Source organism: Symphalangus syndactylus, chromosome 6 (assembly GCF_028878055.3).
Source record: "Symphalangus syndactylus isolate Jambi chromosome 6, NHGRI_mSymSyn1-v2.1_pri, whole genome shotgun sequence".
NCBI lineage: Eukaryota > Metazoa > Chordata > Mammalia > Primates > Hylobatidae > Symphalangus > Symphalangus syndactylus.
The window spans coordinates 74,030,737-74,051,841 of record NC_072428.2 but is presented as its reverse complement, the minus strand read 5'-3'; the positions used below and the strand labels follow the sequence as shown (position 1 = coordinate 74,051,841).

The 21,105-nt window shown below is 37.5% G+C and overlaps 1 protein-coding gene across 1 annotated transcript; it reads left to right on the top strand.

The window, feature by feature from the left end:
• The first annotated feature begins 1,261 nt into the window (after positions 1-1,261).
• Positions 1,262-20,809, top strand: LOC129484736 (N-acetylated-alpha-linked acidic dipeptidase 2-like). The gene is made up of 5 exons (XM_055283223.2): positions 1,262-1,343; positions 2,049-2,160; positions 14,761-14,947; positions 16,766-16,867; positions 18,244-20,809. The coding sequence occupies exons 1-5, from the start codon at positions 1,262-1,264 to the stop codon at positions 18,400-18,402; spliced, it is 642 nt and encodes a 213-aa protein (XP_055139198.1). The 3' UTR covers positions 18,403-20,809.
• The last annotated feature ends 296 nt before the right edge of the window (positions 20,810-21,105 follow it).

Genomic DNA, 21,105 nt, shown 5'->3' with positions numbered 1-21,105 from the left:
AGACTATTAGAAAAAAAAAGGCTTACAAATTTATTGAACTAGATAGCATAGGGGAATCATAGTAGAATGATTACCCAATAACCAATGAGTTGCAGATGATAATATATCCATCTTTTTAGAGGAAAGGAAGATGGGAATGTGTGTATAATTTTAGGAGGGTAGTAAATGAATTTTAGGGGAATTCAATGGGCTTGAAGAACATACAATGGCCTGGGACAAAATCTGTTGGCCTTACAGGGCAGACAATGGTTTGTGACAGAAGTCTGCCAGTTGTTTTGACAGACTGCAGTCCTTCTTCCTAAGGTATTAGTTCGGTTAATGAAAACTCAGGAAAGAAACTGTTTTTTTCTTTGTTTGTTTGTTTTTTCCTTTAGTAGTTCTGGACTTTAGGCAGATAAGGGAACTTTAGAGAACAGCTTTATTCTGTGCTGTGGGAGAGACAAAGGATTGAGAGAGAGGAGCTGGAAGAGAGGGGTATGGTCAGAGAGACCCTCTGGTTTCTTCGGTTTAGCATGTCAAAGCACCATATTTTGGGAAATTGGTGTCTGAGCTTCAGCATGAAGAACCTACTCTCAGTAACTACTGGCAGTGCAAGGTCCTTTCAATGATTACTTTTACTAATGTGAACTTAAAACATTCCAGTGAGGCAGGTAAAAACCTCAGTTAAATGAATGGGAACAGAATTACAGAAATGTAGAGTTTTGTTTAAGTAAAGGGGAACAAAAGAACGCAATCCCATCGATTTTGATGCTGACAGTGATTGAGGTATTAGTGGTGTTAACAGCTTTAACAGCGGAGCACCCAGGACCAGAAATTATTTCCGAGTTTGACGAGTGGGAAATTACAGCAGAGAATCTGGAATAAGAATAACCGATAGATCAGGAAAAGCAATACTTAAATTCACTTCTGAGCCGAAATCGGGCATTTTGGGGGATGGGCGTGGCAAACAGCCGTCGAGCTCTTTAGGAAATAATTAGGGACATTTTCAGCAGCTCCCGCCACCTACTACCTCTGGGTTACTGCGGGATCCACAGAATGGAAGTTGTCCGCCAACAGGAAGAATGCCTCCTCCCTCTGCAGGGCTTCCTTTCACCCATCGAGGGCCCCTGGGTCCCCAGAGGGTAGGGCGGAGGCGTGGCCTTGCGAAGGTCAGCGGAGGCCCCTCAGCGCTCACAGCCTCCTGCCAGCGCGCTCTGTGTTTCTCTGCAGCCCCGAAGCTCGCCAATGTAGCAGGCGCCCCAACCTCAGTCCTAAAGAAGCCATGACGAAGTCCAGGGGCCGTCTGTACCTTTGGATGTGCTTGGCTGCTGCGCTGGCATCTTTCCTGGTGGGATTTATGGTGGGTAAGTGAGCGAAACACTCTCTCCTGACTCTGGGGCTCGTGATTCTCTGCAGAGATAAGGAGAGAAATCCTGGAGCCCGAAGGGATTGGGCTGTGCGCTAGCCCTGGCCGGCTGGGCTAGATATGATAAACTCTGCAAATTTCAGAAACCAGATGGAATGTGTTTTGGTCTTCCTAGCAGACAAAGTGTGCTTGAAATTCAAATTTATTAAATGTTCCCTGAGTTCACTAGAGACAACCTACAGCTGTCACTATCGGCAGGGATGAAAAAACGTCGTTTTCTTTCCAAGCAACATGAGTGAGTCAAAACTTTCAACTAATACGGACAGCACTAAAAACAAAGCAAAACGAAACAAAACAAAACAAAACCCTGTTGTATATGTAAATAAATATTTGTGGAATGTTCCCTATGTGTCAGGGACTAGATATCCAGGGAAGAACAAGAAAAGCCACGCCTTCATGCATAACGTGAGAAAATGAAAGAGCTTCTCTTAAATAAAACTTTTAAGCATCTCAAAATTATATTACATATCAGAATTTACAGGTTTTCTGCATTTAATATGAACATTATTTTTTAAAGCTCACCATGATCTATTTGTCAGATAAAGGCTTTTTGTGGGGAAGGAGAGAGGGGTGGCTTCTAGTTTTAATAAAGTCGAAGTGATTTTGTGTATATGTGTGCATGTTTGTGTATTTTTTTCGTCAGGCTGGTTTATTAAGCCTCTCAAAGAAATAACCACTTGTATGCGCTATCATCAAAGTATACAGTGGGAACTGGTATCTGAAATGAAAGCTGAAAACATCAGATCATTTCTTTGGTAAGTTTATTTACGTATTTGATCTTAAAAATCATGTTTAAAATATCACAGCGAGAAGCATATTATACCTGGTTATATGCATGAGGACAGTCTTTTCTGTGTGAAATTACATATTAGTCATCAACTTATGTTTTTTTGTTGTTTTTTTTTTAATGTCTCTATGCCACTCTTGGGGTGAAATCTGTTACAATGTTATAAAAGTAGGTGTTTCTTCCTTAACTTTATCTAACAAAAAGTATCCGGTTGGCTTATTAAGAGAGGTTTCAACTTCATGTAACTTTGGATCTAACTGAATGTTATTCTTTGTTCATCAGTGCCTAGGATTTAATCAGCAATTTTTTTAGATACCGTATTCTGTCAGGGAAAGTTATATGCTGGTTGACTAAGTGATTTAGTGGAAAAGTGATCAAAGTGTCTCATTCTGTCTGCCAAAAGTTAAACCTTTATCCCATCTTGCAGGTATTAATTTGTTGTTTACAAAGAAGACAAAATGAAACCAAAAAGAATCATTGCCATTCCTCCAGCTTCTAACCATGAAAAACAGTGGAAATTGGGGGAGTCATCATAAACTCCTTAAGAACAATGGCCATGATATTTATTTCTGTATTCAGACTCTTTCAAATGGGTGTTAATTTTTAAAATCAGCTTTAGTGAAGTATAATTTACATAAAATAAACTGCATCCCTATAAAGCCTACAATTTGAGAGTTATGACAGATGTATGCTATACTGAAAAAACCACCTCCTCCATCACGCTACAAAAATATTCCATTATGCCCTTTGCAGTTTATTCCCCATCCCCCTCCATCTCTGGCACTAGGCAATCACTAATCAATTTTATATCACTGGAGATTCATTTGCATTTTCTAGAATCTTATTTAAATGGAATCATAGAGTATATGCTCTTTTGTATCTAGCTTCTTTTACTCAGAATAATGATTTTGACATTCATCTAGATTGTTGCATGCATTAGTAGTTCATTATTTTTATTGCAGACTAGAATTCCATTGTATGGATATACTGCAATGTATAGTTGATGGAAATTTGGGTTGATTATAGTTTTTGGCTATTGTGAATAAAGCTGCTATGAACAGATATTTACAAGTCTTTCTATGGATATGTGGTTTATTTCTCTCGAAATGATTGAGTTTGATGATAAGCATAAGTTTAACTTTTTAAGAAAATGCCTAAGATAAGTGAAAAGTGGTTGCATCATTTTGCATTTCTACCTCAAAATAAGGAAATCAGTATTCCAAAGAGATATATGCACTCTGATGTTTACCACAGCAGTATTCACAATAGCCAAGATACCGAATCAACCTGATGATCAACTTCCATCAACAAATATTATGGTGTATATACAGGATGGATTATTACTCAGCATAAAAAAGAAAGAAATCCTATCATTTGTAGCAACACGAATGGAACTAAATGTCATTATATTAAGTGAAATAAGCCAGTCACAGAAAGACACACATTGCATGATCTAACTCATATGTGGGAGCAAAAAAAAATTGATCTCATGGAGATAGAGAATAGAATGATGGTTACCAGAAACTGGAAGGGTAGTGAGGAGGGTGGACGATACTGAGGGATTGGTTCAATGGGCACAAAAATAGAGTTAGATAGAAGGAATAAGATCTAGTATTACATAGCACAATAGGGCAACTATAGTTAACAATAATTTATTGTATATGTCAAAATAACTAGAGTGGATTTGAAATGTTCTGAACTCAAAGAAATGATAAATGTTTGAGGTGATAGATATCCTAACTACTCTGATTTGATCATTACTTATTGTATGCTTCTATCAAGATATCACATGTACCCTATAAATGTGTACAACTAGTAGGTAGCCATAAAATTAAAAAATAAAGAAATAATTTTAGAAGTCTATTCATGGCTTTGGCTTATTTTGTATTTAGATATAAGTTGTTTTCCCCTGTGGAGTTTTGTGTTTGTTTGTTGTTGTTGTTGTTGTTTTGAGACAGAGTCTCACTCCATCACCCAGGCTGGAGTACAGTGTTGTGATCTCAGCTCACTGCTACCTCCATGTCCTAGGCTCAAGGGATTCTCCCACCTCAGCCTCCTGAGTAGCTGGGACTGCAGACATGCATCACCACACCCAGCTAATTTTTTTTAAATTTATGCTTACTTGTTTATTTTTTGTTGTTGTTTTTGTTGTTGGTAGCGACAGGGTCTCATTATTTTGCCCAGGCTGGTCTCGAACTCGTGAGCTCAAGTGACATACCCACTTCACCCTCCCACAGTGCTAGGATTACAAGCATAAGCCACCATCCTCAACCCCCCTATGGAGTTTTTAGAGTTCTTTATATAGAGTTGACTCTTGAATAATGTGGGCATAGGGTGCTGACCCCCCATGCAGTCAAAAATCCACACATAAATTTTAACTCCCCCAAAACTTAACTATTAATAGCCTACTAGTGACCTCAGCAATAACGTAGACAATTAACATGTATTTTGTATATGTATTATATGCTGTATTCTTACAATAAAGTAAGCTAGAGAAAAGAAAATGATTTTTAAAAAATCATAAGAGAAAAGCATTTACTATTTATTAAGTGAATGTAGATTTTCATAAAGGCCTTCATCCAATGTTCACATTGAGTAGGCTGAGGAGGAAGAGGAAGAGGAGGGGTTGGTCTTGCTGTCTCAAGGATGGCAGAGGCAGAGAAGGTAGAGAAGGGGAGTCAGGAAAGGCAGTCACATTCTGTTCAATTCTTAGACATCATGCCTGTTTTTTACTTTTTCTTTTCTCTAAAAATATTTTTATACACTACCAGTTCTTCCATCATTTGCTTTAGTTTTAGTGCCTGTATCATAGAACGGACCGTGTTGTAAAAGAAGTCAAAAGCAGCCTTGAATAATGGAAACCCTTCTGCCAGATTGTCTAATATCATCTTGTTTTCTGGCGTTGCTTCTTCTGTCTTCTTCCTCATCATCTGGTACTGGTTTAGAAGTATTCATCTCCATCAAATCATCTTCTGTTAATTTTTCTGGTGTCTACTACCTTTTGAATTTTTCCAAGATTACTATCATGAAACCCTTCATCCCTCAACCTTTTTTTTTTTTTTGCCATGTTCACAATCTCTTTCATGATTACCTTGTTTGGCTCTGTCATCAATCCTGTGAAGTCATGACCGCATCTGCACACAGTTTTCTTTGGCAGGAATTTGTTGTGTGGGGCTTGATGGCTTTCACAGCATTTTCTATAACAATGATGGCATCTTCAGTGGTGTAATTTTTTTCAGAATTTCATTAAGTTCTGTCAGGGTTCTCTTCTGTAGTATTGACAATCCTTTCCATAGAGTGCAGTGAGCCTTAAAATTGTTATTATGACCCCTTGATCCAGGGGCCAAATTAGAGAGATGTGTTTGGGGGCAAGTAGACTACTTGCTCTCAGGGTTTCTGGGTAGCCAGACGTGTCTTCCAATACCAAAAGAATTTGAAAAGGCAATCCCTTCCTGGCAAGGTATTTCATGACTGCAGGAACAAAGTATGGGTGGAATCAATCTAGAACATTGGTTTCTGTTGTCCAGGCCTTCTTGTTGTACAACCAAAAGACTGAAAGCTGCTGTTTATCTTTTCCCTTCAAGGCTTGGGGGTTAGCAGCTTCATAGATAAGGGCAGCCCTTATCATAAACCCAAGTGCATTTGCACAAAACAGTAGAATTTGCCTATCCCTTCCAGCCTTAAATCTCAGTGCTTACATCTCTTCCTTACTCATAAATATCCTTTGTAGCATCCCCCTCCGCCCCCAGGATAGGGCATTTTCATTTGCATTGAAAAACCTTTTCAGGCAGATATCCCCTTTCTCCTCAATAATTTTCTTAATGTCATCTGAAGACTTGTCCACTGCCTCTTAGTGAGCAGAAGCTGCTCCTCCTGTTATCTTGACAGGTTAAAAGTTAAACTTCTTTCTAACTTTATCAAATCATTTTTGCAAGCATACTATTCTCCACCTTTACCTTCCTTTTGCTTTAAATTATCATAGAATGACTTTGCTTTTTCTCAAATCACATTAATTAGAGTCTATAGATATGCCTTTCTTATAGTAATCCTACACCCACATAAAAGCTACATTTTCAATACAAGAAAAAAAGGTAATTTGCAAAAGAACAAGGTTTTCACACTTGTTGGCATAGCTGCCATGACAGCTTCATAAATTTTTCTTTTTTTTTTTTTTAACAGTAGTCCTTAGGCTGGATTTATCTTGAAAATGGAGGGCAATCACAGCTGCACACCTCAGTCTATGGTATACCAAGCAATTCATCCTTTTCTTATGATGTATCATTAGTGGCACTTTGTATGGATCCCATGGTGTTATTCAAGGTTTACAGAATTATACTAAACACAGTCAGAACTACATGAGAACCATGGGAGATCATTTTTTAAACTGCCATGAGCAATTTACTGGAGAAACAAACTGTTCACGTAGTGATGATTAGGGAGATGGTTAGTATCATACAGTGATTTAAGCAGATAGTCATCGCACAAGCTCACTGCAAGAGCAATAAGCTGTTGCTACAAATGTATTACTGCAGTACACAATGTATTACAGTTAATTTTACATAATTATGACTTTATATTGTATTTTTATGTTTGTTTACAGTTCTCTAGACTGCAAATGGCACCATGTAGTCTGTAAGTATATGCATATATTTTGATGCATTTTAACTTTTTATAATAGATTCATGTTATTTTAAAACAGTAAATGATAAAATACTTTTACATGTACTTCATGCATTCATGACAAACCTGTTCTTTTTTTATATTTCTAGGCTATGTGGTTCATTTATGAGTTTTTTTTTAAATTGCTGCAAATCTCAAAAAAAATTTCCAATATATTTATTGAAAAAAATTCATATATAAGTGGACCCATGCTGTTCAAACCTATGTTTCAAGGGTCAATTCTATTCTAGATACAAGTCTTTTGTTGGAAATGCAGTGAACAAATATTTTTTTCCAGTCTGTAATTTGTTTATTTGCCCACCCTCATTTGCAGATCAGAAGTTAAAACCTTATTTTGATGAGGTGTAATTTATCAATTTTTCTCTTTTTGGATCATGCTTTTGGGTTCATATCTAAGAACTCTCTGATCTGCACTTTGACCAATTTTGTCTTCTTTATTCCCCCAAAGGTTTATAATTTACCTTTTACGTTAAAGTTTCTGACCTGTTTTGAGTTATTTTGTGCATAAAGATGTAAGGTTTAGGTTGAGTTTATTCTTTTGCCTGAGAATGTCCAATTGCTCCATCACCATTTATTAAAATGTTATTCTTCTTTCATTTAATTGCTTTTGCACCTTTGTTAAAAATTGGTTGGGTGTATTTTTGTGAGTCTATTTCTAGATTCTCTCTTTTGTAGAGACAGAGTCTTATTCTGTTTCTGGATTTTATATTCCGCCCTATTTATCCAGTACTGTACTGTCCTAATTATTAAAGTGATATAGCAGATTTTAAAAAAACATAGAATGATTTCTCTTACCTTATTCTTTTAAACTATTATTGTAGCTATACTATATCCCTTACCTTTTCATTTAAAATATATAATAAACACATATTTGTCTAAAAAACTATTTGTGGAGCTTTGCTAGCAATTACAGTAATCCTATAGAGCTATTTGGGAATTCTTGACATTTTTGCTGTGTCTAGTCTTCTATTACATGAACATGGTATGTTTCCAATAGTAGATCATCTTTCTTTTATCAGCATTTTGTAATTTGCATGAAGCAGATGCTTTATATGCTTTGTTAGATTTGCATCTTTCATTTTCTTTGGAGCAAATGCAAATTATATTGTGTTTTAATTTCAATTTCCACATGCTCTGTTGTTAGCATATAGAAATACTGTTGTGTTTGTGTATTAATGTTGCATCCTGTGGCCTTGCTGAACTCTAAGAAGGTTTTGTTTGTTTGTTTGTTTTGCTTTTGGGGGAGTGTTCTGAGACAGAGTCTTGCCGTATTTCTCAGGCTGGTTTCAAACTCCTGGGATTAAGCGATTCTCCCACCTAGGCCTCCCAGAGTTCTGGGATGAGAAATGTGAGCCACTAGACTTGGCTGGAAGGTGGGAAAGATTTCGGTTTGTTTGTTTGATTTGGTTGGTTTCTTGTAGATTCATTGAAATTTTCTATGTAGACAATAACGTCATCTTCAAAAAGGGAACGTTTCATTTCTTTTTTCTTTCTAATCTGTATGTCTTTTACTTTTCTAAGAATAATTGCCTCTTTGTGCAGACTGGAACCTCCATTACTCTGTTGAATAAGAGTAGTAAGAATGGATATTCATTTCTTTTTACTAATCTTAAGGAGAAAGATTTAGTTTCACCGTTAAGTATGACGTAGCTGTCGGTATTTTGTTGATGCTCTTTGTAAAGTTAAGAAAGCTCCCCTCTATTCCAAGACTGCTGAGGGTTTTTATCATGAATGGGTGTTGAATTTTGTCAAGTGCTTTTTCTGTATCAATTAATATGATCAAATGATTTTTCTTTTTTAGCTGGTTGGTAGGGTAATTCCTTTATTTCTTTACTAATTTGGGAAGGAGTCAAATTTAATCCAGAGGTATGTTATAGTTTTCTCCACGAATGCGAAATTGTCTAATGTCCCATTAATTTGGTCAGTTTTTGCTCTATGTATTCTGAGGCTCATTCATTAGGCATACACACATGGATGTTATGTCTTCAAAACAGAATGACCTTTTATTTTTATGAAATGTGCTCAGTTATCTTTAGTAATAATCTTTTTAAGTCTATTTTATTTCACATGAATGGAGCCATGTCAGCCTTCTAATACTTATGTTTATATAGGATGTCTTCTTCCATCTACTTACTTTTAACTATCACTTTAATTAGAAATAAAATGTACCCTCTATAGAGAGAACACAGTTGTCATTTGCTGTTTTATACATTTTTGTAATCTTAATTTAAGTATGCCTTCTGTGGGCTGCATATAATAGATATTTGCTTTTTTATCCACTCTGGTAACCTCTGCCTTGTGAGTATTTAGTCCATTAACATATAATATAGTTATTGATTGATATAATTAAACTTAAGTCTGCCACTTTGTGGTTTGTTTTCTGTTTTCTTTCTGTACCTTTACTCATTTTCTGACTTTTTGATAGTGGGGAAAATATATGAAATTTTATTTTATTTCAATTTATCTTTTGGCTATACTTCTTTGGCTATACTTTTTAGTGGATACTCTAAAAGTTATATTATACATCTATAATGTTTCACTGTATTCTTAAATTTACTACTGTGTCACTTAATATGTAATGGAGAAACTCACATTTCTGTATATCCATTTACTCTCTCCCCCACCATCCTTTATAAAGTAGCTGTCATATGTATCATATACATGAAATATAAACCTCACAATATAATGCTATATTAATGTTATATTTTTTCTTTGAACATGTATATGTATTGTAAACCAGTTAAAGTTAAAATTAGTATTTCATGTTTCTTAGATATTTATCATTTTTGATGCTTTTCATTTGTTTCTGAAGATTTAGGTTGCCCTGTGCTATTTCTGTTGAGTCTGAATAACTTCCTTAAGTATTTCCTGTAATGTGGAATCTGATGGTGACAAATTCTTAGTTTTTCTTCATCCATAAAATTCTTTACTTCAACTTTATTCTCCAAACATATTTTCCCTTGATATAGAATTCTGGGTTGACTCTGCTAATACACATGAAGTTTTTAGAACTTTAAATGTTTCACTGTCTTCTAGCTGCTATGTTATCTGATGAGAAGTTTACAGTCATTAAATCATGTAACATGTATCATTTTTGTCTTTGGTTTTTGGCAGTTTTACTATGTGTCTAGGCATAGTTTTCTTTAAATTTAGCCTGTTTAGGCTCTCTGAGCCTCTTGACAATGGAAATTTATGTCTTCCATTTATTTAGAAAGGTCTTGTTTACTATTTCTTAAAATATCTTTCTGCACCATTCTTTCTCTTCTTTTCTTCTAATACTCCAGTTAAACCCTACAGACAGATATACCGAGTGAAGTACATACACACTACAGTTAACAGGCAATCCCTGACTTATGATTGTTTGATTTAGAATTTTCAACTTTATGATGGATTTATCAGGGTATTAAATGCATTTTCAATTTAGTAATATTTTTGACTTTCAATGGGTTTATAGGGACACAACCTCACCATAAGTTGAGTAGTATATCTATTTTCTACCCATCTGTGCTGTTGAGATCACAAGGTTCCATGTTAGTGTCTATGGATGAACTCGAGTGAGCTATTGTAATGAGGAATAAATCAGCTATAATGTTCTTATTAAATTTCAGCTTATGTATTATCAAGGCACATCAGATATCAAGAGGTTAGTTCAAAATGTCTGTTGTGAGGTGCTTTTTTGATGATACAGGAAAAGAAGGAGTAGGAATGAACATCACTTGAAGAGAGACTCAGTCTATATATAGCTCATGCAATGGAGTAGAATGGCAGAGGTTTTTTTTTTTTTCTTCTTCTTCTTTTTTGACAGTCTTGCCCTGTTGCCCAGACTGGAGTGCAGTGGCACAATCTCAGCTCACTGCAACCTCCACCTCCCAGGTTGAAGCAATTCTCCTGCCTCAGCCTCCTGAGTAGCTGTGATTACAGGCTCCCACCACCACACCTGGCTAGTTTTTGTACTTTTAGTAGAGACGGGGTTTGCCATGTTGACCAGGCTGATCTCCGGTGATCCACCCACCTCGGCCTCCCAAATGCTGGGATTACAGGCATGAGCCACCGCGCCCAGCCATGAATGTCTTATCAAGTGAGACAGAGTTCTTACATTTAAATTTGCTTAACTTAAAAGGCTAGGTAAGATGTTAACACTATTGAACTATTTGCACTGCATCATCAAGTGTCCAGAAGAAATCTCCTAGAAAATGATGTGAGGTAGCAGAACTAAAATATGGTGATGCTCTTGATTAAACATTAACATTTTCTATTTATATTATTAGTATTATGCTTTAGTGTATAATATGCATAAGTTGATAAACAATCTTTGAATGGTTTTCGTGATGATTAAATATCTTGTTGGTGTTGTTTTTTCTGTCTTTTGCATCCAACCACATACAAATATTACACACCAAGAATGATGACAAGAACAGAGATAGAGGGAAATACACCATATTAGGGGCCCCCAACTTTAATGAATGAAGAGGCATGACTCAAAGTTTTGTAGATGACAGTACATACCTAGAAGGTGTAGTGGGTGGTGACTTTTGTTGTAAGCTTCAAAAAAGCTGTTAGTTTGGAAAGAAGAAAAAAGAGATATATCTGAAACAGCCAGTGGAGAGTAAGGCCTCCTAGCTGAACTTTAGCCATGAGATATATGGGGTCATGGAAAACAAAACAGCCTGCAGCTGAGCAGGGTCCTCAGAGGAAACCAGTTAAGACAAGGAGGTTGGCTGGGTACGTTGGCTCACGCCTGTAATCCCTGCACTTTGGGATGCCAAGGACAGTGGATCACCTGAGGTCAGGAATTCAAAACCAGCCTGTCCAACATAATGAAACCCCACCTCTACTAAAAATACAAAAAATTAGCTGGGCATGGTGGCATGCACCTGTAATCCCAGCTACTCAGGAGGCTGAGGCAGGAGAATCGCTTGAACCTGGGAGGCGGAGGTTGCAGTAAGCCAAGATTGTACCACTGCACTCCAGCCTGGGCAACAAGAGCAAAACTCCATCAAAAAAACAAAAAAACAGAAAAGAAAGACAAGGAGGTCAAGGAAACATTCAGAGAAGGTGCTGAAGATATAAGCGAATTGTTGATTGCAGAGCTAAAGGGTTAATGAACACAGCAGAAGAGTTTAGAAGGCAAAGGAGGGCTTGAAGATTGAGTTAAAGGGCTTAAATTTGGGAACAATTGTATTCCTCCTAGCCACTTTCTTATTAACAGAGCCTCAACTGTGAGTGTTCTCCCTCTCTCAGGAGGGTATGTGTTCAGTAAAGGTTACCTTCCTCCCAGCCCAGGAATCTCTTGATTAGTCCATAAGACAATCATTATCCTCCCTCTGGCAATGATTGATTTGAGAAGGGGTAAATGAACCTATTTTACCTAATGAAATGGGAGAAAAACTTAGCTAAGATCTTCTACAAAAATGTTCCTTTGTTAAACACAAAAGAAGGAATAGTTGTTCCAGTTTGTACTTGTTTCTCCTGAAGTTACTGGGTGAATACGTATGCCTGGGGCTGTAATGCCCATCTTGAGACCATACGGAGAAACCCTGATATGAAATAAAGGATGTTATACCTTCCTACTCTTTTTCTGTACTTCTCTATTTCATTTCAGGGGGTTCTTGAAAAGATGGGAGGCAAAAAATTCATGGCTAATCCTCCCTCCTAATTTAAGGAAATACATATATTTTTTTCTAATTGCAAGAATCATATCTGCTCTATGTAGAAACAAAAATAATGAATTGTGTAAAGTAGAAATTAAATATCTCTAGCCGTTTTGCCTTTTTATTCCTATACATATAAAATAACTTCTGTCTGAACACATTTGTACTTTTAAAAAATAAAGATGGTAAGAAATTAAACATCTGATATGTGCAGTTTTCATTTTCTGATATAGAGAAAGACATCTTCTCAGAGAAGATGATGCTTGAAGAGTCCTTATGGATGATTATAGTTTGCAGATGAGAAAGGAGAGTGATTAGAAGTGGTGATAGAGGGAGATTCAGGTAGATGGGACAATATTTTTGGCTGAGATAAGACATTGTGCAAAGGCTAAAAGGTAGTAAAAATCATAATCATTTTATGAGAAAAATAAGTATACTCAGTGACAGAGAGTAGAGGAGTTTATAAGAGAGGGATGTGGAATTAATCTGAAAAGACAGAAGAGAGGATCTAACCTAAAAGTGCTTTAGATGCCTTGTTGGGGTGTGAACTTTCTAATGCAGGGTACAGTGAATTGTAGAAGAATTTTAATCACATGGGTAATAACAGCAGATGAATTATTTAGAAACATCATTATTTCTCAGGATCAGATAACTACAATTTTGGATTCCAGCTCCAGCATTTGTTAGCTGTAAAATTATGAGTAGATTATTCAGCCACTCTGTCAGTGTCCTCATTTGCCAAATGGGGATGATGGAAGAAGGATTGTGATGATTAAATGAGAAAACACATGTGAAAGTGAATGTAGAGTGCTTGTCATACAACAGGTTTTCAATACATGTTAATTTCCTTTTACTGCTGTATATTTTGTGGCTGTTGTCTGGTTAACAAAAAAAATTTTAAAAGGGTTTATTTTTGTTCTACTGATGATGTGTGACTTTAATTTTTTTTTTTTTTTTTTTTTTTTGTGACGTAATCTCACTCCGTCACCCAGGCTGGAGTGCATTGGCATGATCTCGGCTCACTGCAACCTCCACCTCCCAGATTCAAGCAATTCTCCTGCCTCAGTCTCCCAAGTAGCTGGGATTACAAGCACTTGCCATGATGCCTGGCTAATTTTTTTGTATTTTTGGTAGAGACAGGGTTTCACCATGTTGGCCGGGCTGGTCTCAAACTCCTGACCTCAGTTGATCCACCCTCCTCGGCCTTCCAAAATGCTGGGATTACAGGTGTGAGCCACCATGCCTGGCCAGGGACTTTAAAAATATTATTCACCCCAAGTAAAATAAATCTCACTAAGAACTATGTTTGTGAGGTCACTTAAATGTTACAACCCATTTACATCCAGAACCAAGAGAACACTGCCCAAATTAAATTCAGCAAGCCTGCACTTTTTGGGTAAAAGACAAGAACTAAGCACTAGGGGATATGAAAAACTAAAATGCATGGACTTTGACATCAGTGAGGTAAATAAGCAACTGCATACATGCTACAATCAACAGTGGAAATACATAAGTTAAACGTGGAAGTGCCCAAGTTGGTCCCTGCGAGATATTAAGATCTAATTTTCTTTCCAAAATGTCTCTGTTCTCTGACAAGCAGCAAAAAAGGAACATTATTGGTATAGAAGTATGACATTCTTCCAGGCTATCTTCTCATATCTGAGTCTTTGCTGATTGTGTCTACCATGGAATGTGTTATTTTCTGAGGAAGCATAATATGAAAACTGCAGTTGTACATAAATAACTTAAAAATTGGCCTATCTAGAAACTGGTAGCATTAGCTGTGTTTCTTTTATTTATTTATTTATTTATTTATTTATTTTTTTTTTTTGAGACGGAGTCTCGCTCTGTCACCCAGGCTGGAGTGCAGTGGCGCAATCTCGGCTCACTGCAAGCTCCGCCTCCCGGGTTCACGCCATTCTCCTGCCTCAGCCTCTCCGAGTAGCTGGGACTACAGGCACCCGCCACCACGCCCGGCTAATTTTTTTGTATTTTTAATAGAGACGGGGTTTCACCGTGGTCTCGATCTCCTGACCTCGTGATCCGCCCGCCTCGGCCTCCCAAAGTGCTGGGATTACAAGCGTGAGCCACCGCGCCCGGCCAGCTGTGTTTCTTTTATCTGTCATATAGGAATGACAACTTAATGCCCAAACATAAATAGTGCATTTAGAATAGTTTTTAGGCACATCGTCTGAGCATAGTCTTTAACGCCCTCTTATATTTTATTTTCATTTTAGTTCTTTTACAAAGCTTCCTCATCTGGCAGGAACAGAACAAAATTTCTTGCTTGCCAAGAAAATTCAAACCCAGTGGAAGAAATTTGGACTAGATTCACCCAAGTTGGTTCATTATGATGTCCTCTTATCTTACCCCAATGAGACAAATGCCAACTATATATCGATTGTGGATGAACATGAAACTGAGGTATGTGAAATTGTTGGTACCTTTTATATTTTGCATTCCAACCATTTTATGTGGATTGTAATGTAGGGTCAAGTAAAAGTAGAAATTTGTTAATAGTGAATTATTCAGTATCCACTATGTGTTCGACATGGTGTTAAGTCCCGAGGCCAGAATGAGACTAGGACATGGTTCCTTTGCCTAAGTAAGTTGAGGCAGACAATAGAATACTTCAGACTTCAAATTAATATGGTAAGTGCTATGAAGATTATGATTAGAGTTCATTATTTACAGAGAAAAGAGTCACTCAGCCCAGCCTGGGAGTTAGACAATGTTTCCTGAAGTTTGACATGTGAGTCATGAAAGGACGCAAGGAGTTAACCATGTGACAAGATAGCATAAGAGAATTCTCAACAAAAGACAAAATATTGGCAAATGCTTGGAGGCATATATTAGCTTAGTATTATTGGGAGAATGTAATGATTTTCTGTATTTCAAAAGTGTAAAATACAAAATGGGCCATGATATGAGATAAACCCGTAAATATGTTCTGGGAACAGATCATAGAAGGGCGTATATGCTGTCCTAAGAAGCTTAAACTTCAGCTTCAGTTCATGGGTGCCAATGACAAGTCCTGAGCAGGGGAAGGATGTGGCTAGAGGGGCATTTTAGATAGACAAGGTCCTCTGTAGATTATACCTAGGCTAAGCAATGGGTTAAAGTTGTTGTCTTCAGACAATAGTCCAGGTAAAAGATAATAAAGTTTTAGGATGTTAGTAGGAATGAGGAAGAGGGATGGATTTCAGAAATAGTAAGGAAATGTATTAGCAGGGCTTGATTAGTGATTGACTTGGGGAAGGAGGGGAAGATAGAGTTCAGGATGACTCCGAGACTGTCTGGTGTGAGTGGCTAATGACTGAAGCTATTAATAGAGGTAGGAAATGCAGATCAAAAGCAGTCCCAGGGTGAGAGATGATAAATTTGAATTTTAACATGTTGAGTTTGGACATCCAGGATGAAATAACCACCAAACATTTAAATATATGAATCTGAAAATGTAAGTATCATAAGCATATTAGCTATTGGTAAAATTCTGATACTTAATGAAGTCTCGCAGTGAGGGAGTACAGAGGCAAGCAATGGGCTGGGGATAAAACATGGGGAAATATTATTTAAATAAAGATGAAAGAGGGCCGGGCGCGGTGGCTCACGCTTGTAAACCCAGCACATTGGGAGGCCGAGGCGGGCGGATCACGAGGTCAGGAGATCGAGACCACGGTGAAACCCCGTCTCTACTAAAAATACAAAAAAATTAGCCGGGCGTGGTGGCAGGCGCCTGTAGTCCCAGCTACCCGGAGAGGCTGAGGCAGGAGAATGGCGTGAACCCGGGAGGCGGAGCTTGCAGTGAGCCGAGATTGCGCCACTGCACTCCAGCCTGGGCGACAGAGCAAGACTCCGTCTCAAAAAAAAAAAAAAAAAAAAATAAATAAATAAATAAATAAATAAATAAAGATGAAAGAAAAGGAGCCCACCAGGGAAGCTGAATAGGCACAGTCAAAAAAAGAGGATCACCAAAGTGCCACCTTTGAAGCTCTGCTCTTACACTTTATAAGGAAAGTTTTGGTTACCTGAGATTGCATGCATTTATAAAAGTTTCTATTATTAGGAAGACAGTAATAATGATAAGGCTCTTTCTCATTGTTGTCAGTGTAATTTATCTATTTAATTATATAACCTAATTCCAGGATGCTTAATCTGAAGTATATACTTGAAGGCAAAATGAATTATATCTTAATAATAATCTGGAATTTTTCTAACTTGACATATTTTAATTCTTGCTAGATTTTCAAAACATCATACCTCGAACCACCACCAGATGGCTATGAGAATGTTACAAATATTGTGCCACCATATAATGCTTTCTCAGCCCAAGGCATGCCAGAGGTAAAATAAAACACATTTGTAATCCAAGCCTTTAAATGGTTCTTTTGCTATGTAAAACCTGTATAGAGGACTAAAACCAAAGAAATTAGGTGAATCATTCATGTGGGTTCATTGTTTGATATTCAGTACTATGAAAACCTCATACCTCAAATTAAAAAAATATATAATAAAATAGAAGAGAACACCAGACAGAGAAAAAAGAAACAAAACAAATACATTAAAAACTGACCCTGCTGAAGGAGTTGCCACTCTCTGAAATAACAAACTGCTGAACATGCCTTTCAGTGAGGCAGTAGGTGTTTTTTTGTTTGTTTGTTTTTATATTTGTTTTGTTTTGTTTTGTTTTTGAGACAGTTTCGCTCTTGTCACCCAGGCTGGAGTGCAGTGGCACAGTCTCGGCTCACTGCAACCTCCACCTCCCAGGTTCAAGCAATTCTCTTGCCTCAGCCTCCCGCTTAGCTAGGACCACAGGTGCATGCCGCCATGTCCTTCTAATTTTGTATTTTTTTTAAGTGGAGACGGGGTTTCTCTACGTTGGTCAGGCTAGTCTCGAACTCCCGACCTCAGGTGATCTGCTCGCCTCGGCCTTCCAAAGTGCTGGGATTACAGGCGTGAGCCACTGCTTCTGCCCAGCAGTAGGTGTTTTTACAAGCTTCTTTCCGTTTTTCATAATTTGAATATTTTATGGATTCATAGATAGGATTTTATAGATCATACCATAGAGGTTCTTAAATTAATGCAATGGTTGGAAATTAAATAAATATAGTTAGGATCTTTAAAATGACATTTATTTACTCTATTCCCTGTGGCTTTTTATACACTGATAATTTCTTCAACACAGGACATGCTGTTTAGATATGTCTGGCTGGGTGCGGTGGCTCACACCTGTAATCCCAGCACTTCAGGAGGTTGAGGCGGGCAGATCTTTGGAGGTCAGGAGTTCAAGACCAGAATGGCCAACATGGTGAAATCCCATCTCTACTGTCAAAAAATACAAAAATTATGTGGGCGTGGTGGCGCATGTCTGTAATCACAGCTACTCTGGCGGCTGAGGCAGAATCACTTGAACTCAGAAGGTGGAGGAGGTTGCAGTCAGCCGAGGGAGTGCTACTGCACTCCAGCCTGGACGACAGTGAAATTCCGTCTCAAAAATAATAAACAAATAAATAACTCTTATACATTGTCCTTCTTTAAACCTCTTCAGGATTTTAAAAGATTCTCTAATGACTTCTGCATAATTACTGTGGGTCTGTTTATTATTCCCCAAATAAAGAAAGGAAACACTTTTGATGACGCAGTATTGTGAAGCAAACTTATTTTTTGTTTTTTTTTTCTTCAATTTTAGCAGTATTATATGTATTTTCTTTTCCCTATAGGGAGATCTTGTATATGTTAACTATGCTCGCACTGAAGACTTTTTCAAACTAGAAAGAGAGATGGGCATCAACTGTACTGGGAAGATTGTTATTGCAAGATATGGAAAAATCTTCAGAGGAAATAAAGTACAGTATTATCTGTTTTTCTACAGAGAATGAGAGGATATATATAGTCTGTAAATGTAAATGACCAACTTGCTTCTCTGTTTCCAAATTGCTTTCAAACATTTATTTTCTTTTTTTTTTTTCCTATTTGCCATGGATACACGGAAACTCATGTTTCTATGTTTTCTCACATACCTGGAAAAGAAAATTATTTTTAATCATTTTTATTAAAAAAGTAATATTTGCTTTTAGAAATTTAATTGAAGGAAATTTATATAAAGTAAAAAATGAAAAGCTCCTCTGCATTACCCACTTCATTATTCAGATATAATCAATCTTAATAGCTTTTTTCAAATCTAATTCTGTGAAATATAAATACATCCGTCCCTATATGCCCATTTTACATATATTTATTTATTTACTTTTACATTCTATAAGACTTTATTTTTTTTCACTCAGCCATGACTCATATTCTTCATGTCCACAGGTTGAGAGTTATGTAATACATTGGTTAAGAGTAAGGGATGAGTCTATCAGTCCACCAATTTTGCAAAAATACTCCTTGCCCATTTAGAAGGAATACAAGCAACAATGTTCACAATAATATTAAACTAAAATTCAGTACACTTATATCATTTTGGATTACTGCTGCTAGGAATTTTAAAACATTTGCTCTTGTATTACTTTAGTTTTAAATTTTCATGAGTTGTCGGCATGGGGAGTAAACACTCAGTTCATACTCTCCTTCTTCCTTTATTAGAGTTCAGAAATACTGATCCTCATATCTAAAGTAATGCTCCTTTTAACAAATGACAATTTCGGTTTGCTGAGTTACTGATGGATTGTATCCTTCTTTATATCATACATTTCTTTTTTAAAAAAATGAGTTTTTGTGTTATTTAAAACATAAAATTGGAAGTTTTACATATGTGAAATGATCTCTACAATCAAAATAATGAACATACCCATTATCTCCAAAAAGCTTCCTCTCGTCTCTTTATATTCTCACCCTCCCAACTCTTCCTTCCCACTTCATCCAATCCCTAGACAACCATTCATCTTGCTTTCTGCTATCAGCATGATTATTTTGAGATCTGTCCATGTTGGCATCTTTGTCAATAGTTTTTCTTTCTTTTGCTGAGTAGTATTGGCAGGCTTTTCAAAATGCAGGTATCTCTGGAGCTGTTTTGTGGACACCAGGAGCATTACCTGACAAGCCCTGTGCTGGCCCCAGGGTACCCTGTGCACCTGGGTAAGGCTGGAACACATTGGGGACAGAGACCCAACATGCCCACTTCAGAACAGCGTGGGACCTGGGGAAACCACCAGCTGTTTGCTGTCCTGTCATTGCTGTTCTACACATCCCTGGAGACTATGAGCATCGGTTACAGTGTGGTATTGGCTGGTCAGGACCAGAAATGTCCATTTTTGACCTGGAAGCAGCAGACACCCAAGGCTTAGGGTAGACGTGGGGGCTCCATACCATTCCCAGTGCCAACTTCCCATGGCGGAAACAGGAAGGAATGTCTGGCAACCCGCCAAGGGTCAGATGCCACATCAGCCTGAGCAGAAGCTGCCTGACACTGGCTGTTCCAATGACAATTAGACATTCTTGGGAAGGTGGAGCCATTTGTGAGAGCTCAGGATGGGTGTCCTGAAAGCGCCACTTAAAGGCGACTGAGGCCTCTCAAAATCCCTGTGTTAGAACTGCAGCTGTCCATGTGGGCTTCAGTGCAGTCACCTGTGGAGCTTTAGGACAGGCCCAGGGCTCAGCTCCCGGGACCAGTGCCTTGAGAATTTTCGCAGCAGGGATAGCCGGCTTGGAAAGGCATGCCTGGGAGACCATGTGACACTGCCTGGCTGGGTCCTGGGCTGACAGATGTGAGCATGGAGCTCATGGTGACTTGGTAATGCTGTGAATTATGTACGTGTGGCAGGAAGGTGCCACAATGCCAAGGCCCCAAGTCTTGGAAATTCCATGAGGTCCGCATGAAGTTGAACTAAACACCAAGTGCAGTCCTCAAAGGAAAAATAAAAGAAATACCCACATAAGGGACTCTTTGGAACTGAATCTGGAAGAGAGGGCTTCCTGGTCCACTCCAGGAGAATTTGCCTAAAATAAGTTTGCTTCCCATTGCATTCTCTTTGCTTGTTCTAAACATCACCTCCCCCCATTCCCTTAATTTGCATCATTCTGGGCTCCTTACTCTTGTTGCATCCTTTTTTTACATTTTAAGGATGTCTGAATTCCATTTACTTAAGAGCATATATGGCTTAATTTTGTGTTTCTGGTAATCGTTTATTACATTTCCCCATTTTATCAAATGACACGTTTTCCTCGTATCTATTTTTAATATGTTAAAGATTTTGTATCCAGTTTATCTAAAACTCCTTGATTAAAATGAGTTTAATTCTAGCAATACATATATGCTTATCTCTGCATTGTTTTATAATATTACGATAAATGTTTGTCCCCAATATATGACTGTATGGATAATATTTTTTAAAAAGATACAATAAAATATGCTATCTCTTTCTCACTCGATCATGTGGCTGAATGAGTCAATCCCTCCATCAAATAGAAATATCTGGCATCACTTAATCTAACTAATAAAAACATCCAGTGTGCACGTGCATCCACAATGAGAAGAAAAGACCAAAGCAAACAGCCAAAAAGGAGAGAATCCCATGATTTCTGTCTAAACTCCTACAGATATCATAAATATTTATTGCTAGAAACAGTATTTTAAATAAAAT

Bases quoted from the DNA above. Each gene is read 5' to 3' on its own strand.
- LOC129484736 (XM_055283223.2), top strand. From the start codon at position 1,262: ATGACGAAGTCCAGGGGCCGTCTGTACCTTTGGATGTGCTTGGCTGCT. The intron at 2,161-14,760 runs GTAAGTTTATTT...TTTTCATTTTAG, and splicing joins AACATCAGATCATTTCTTTG to TTCTTTTACAAAGCTTCCTC. The intron at 16,868-18,243 runs GTAAAATAAAAC...TTTTCCCTATAG, and splicing joins CAGCCCAAGGCATGCCAGAG to GGAGATCTTGTATATGTTAA.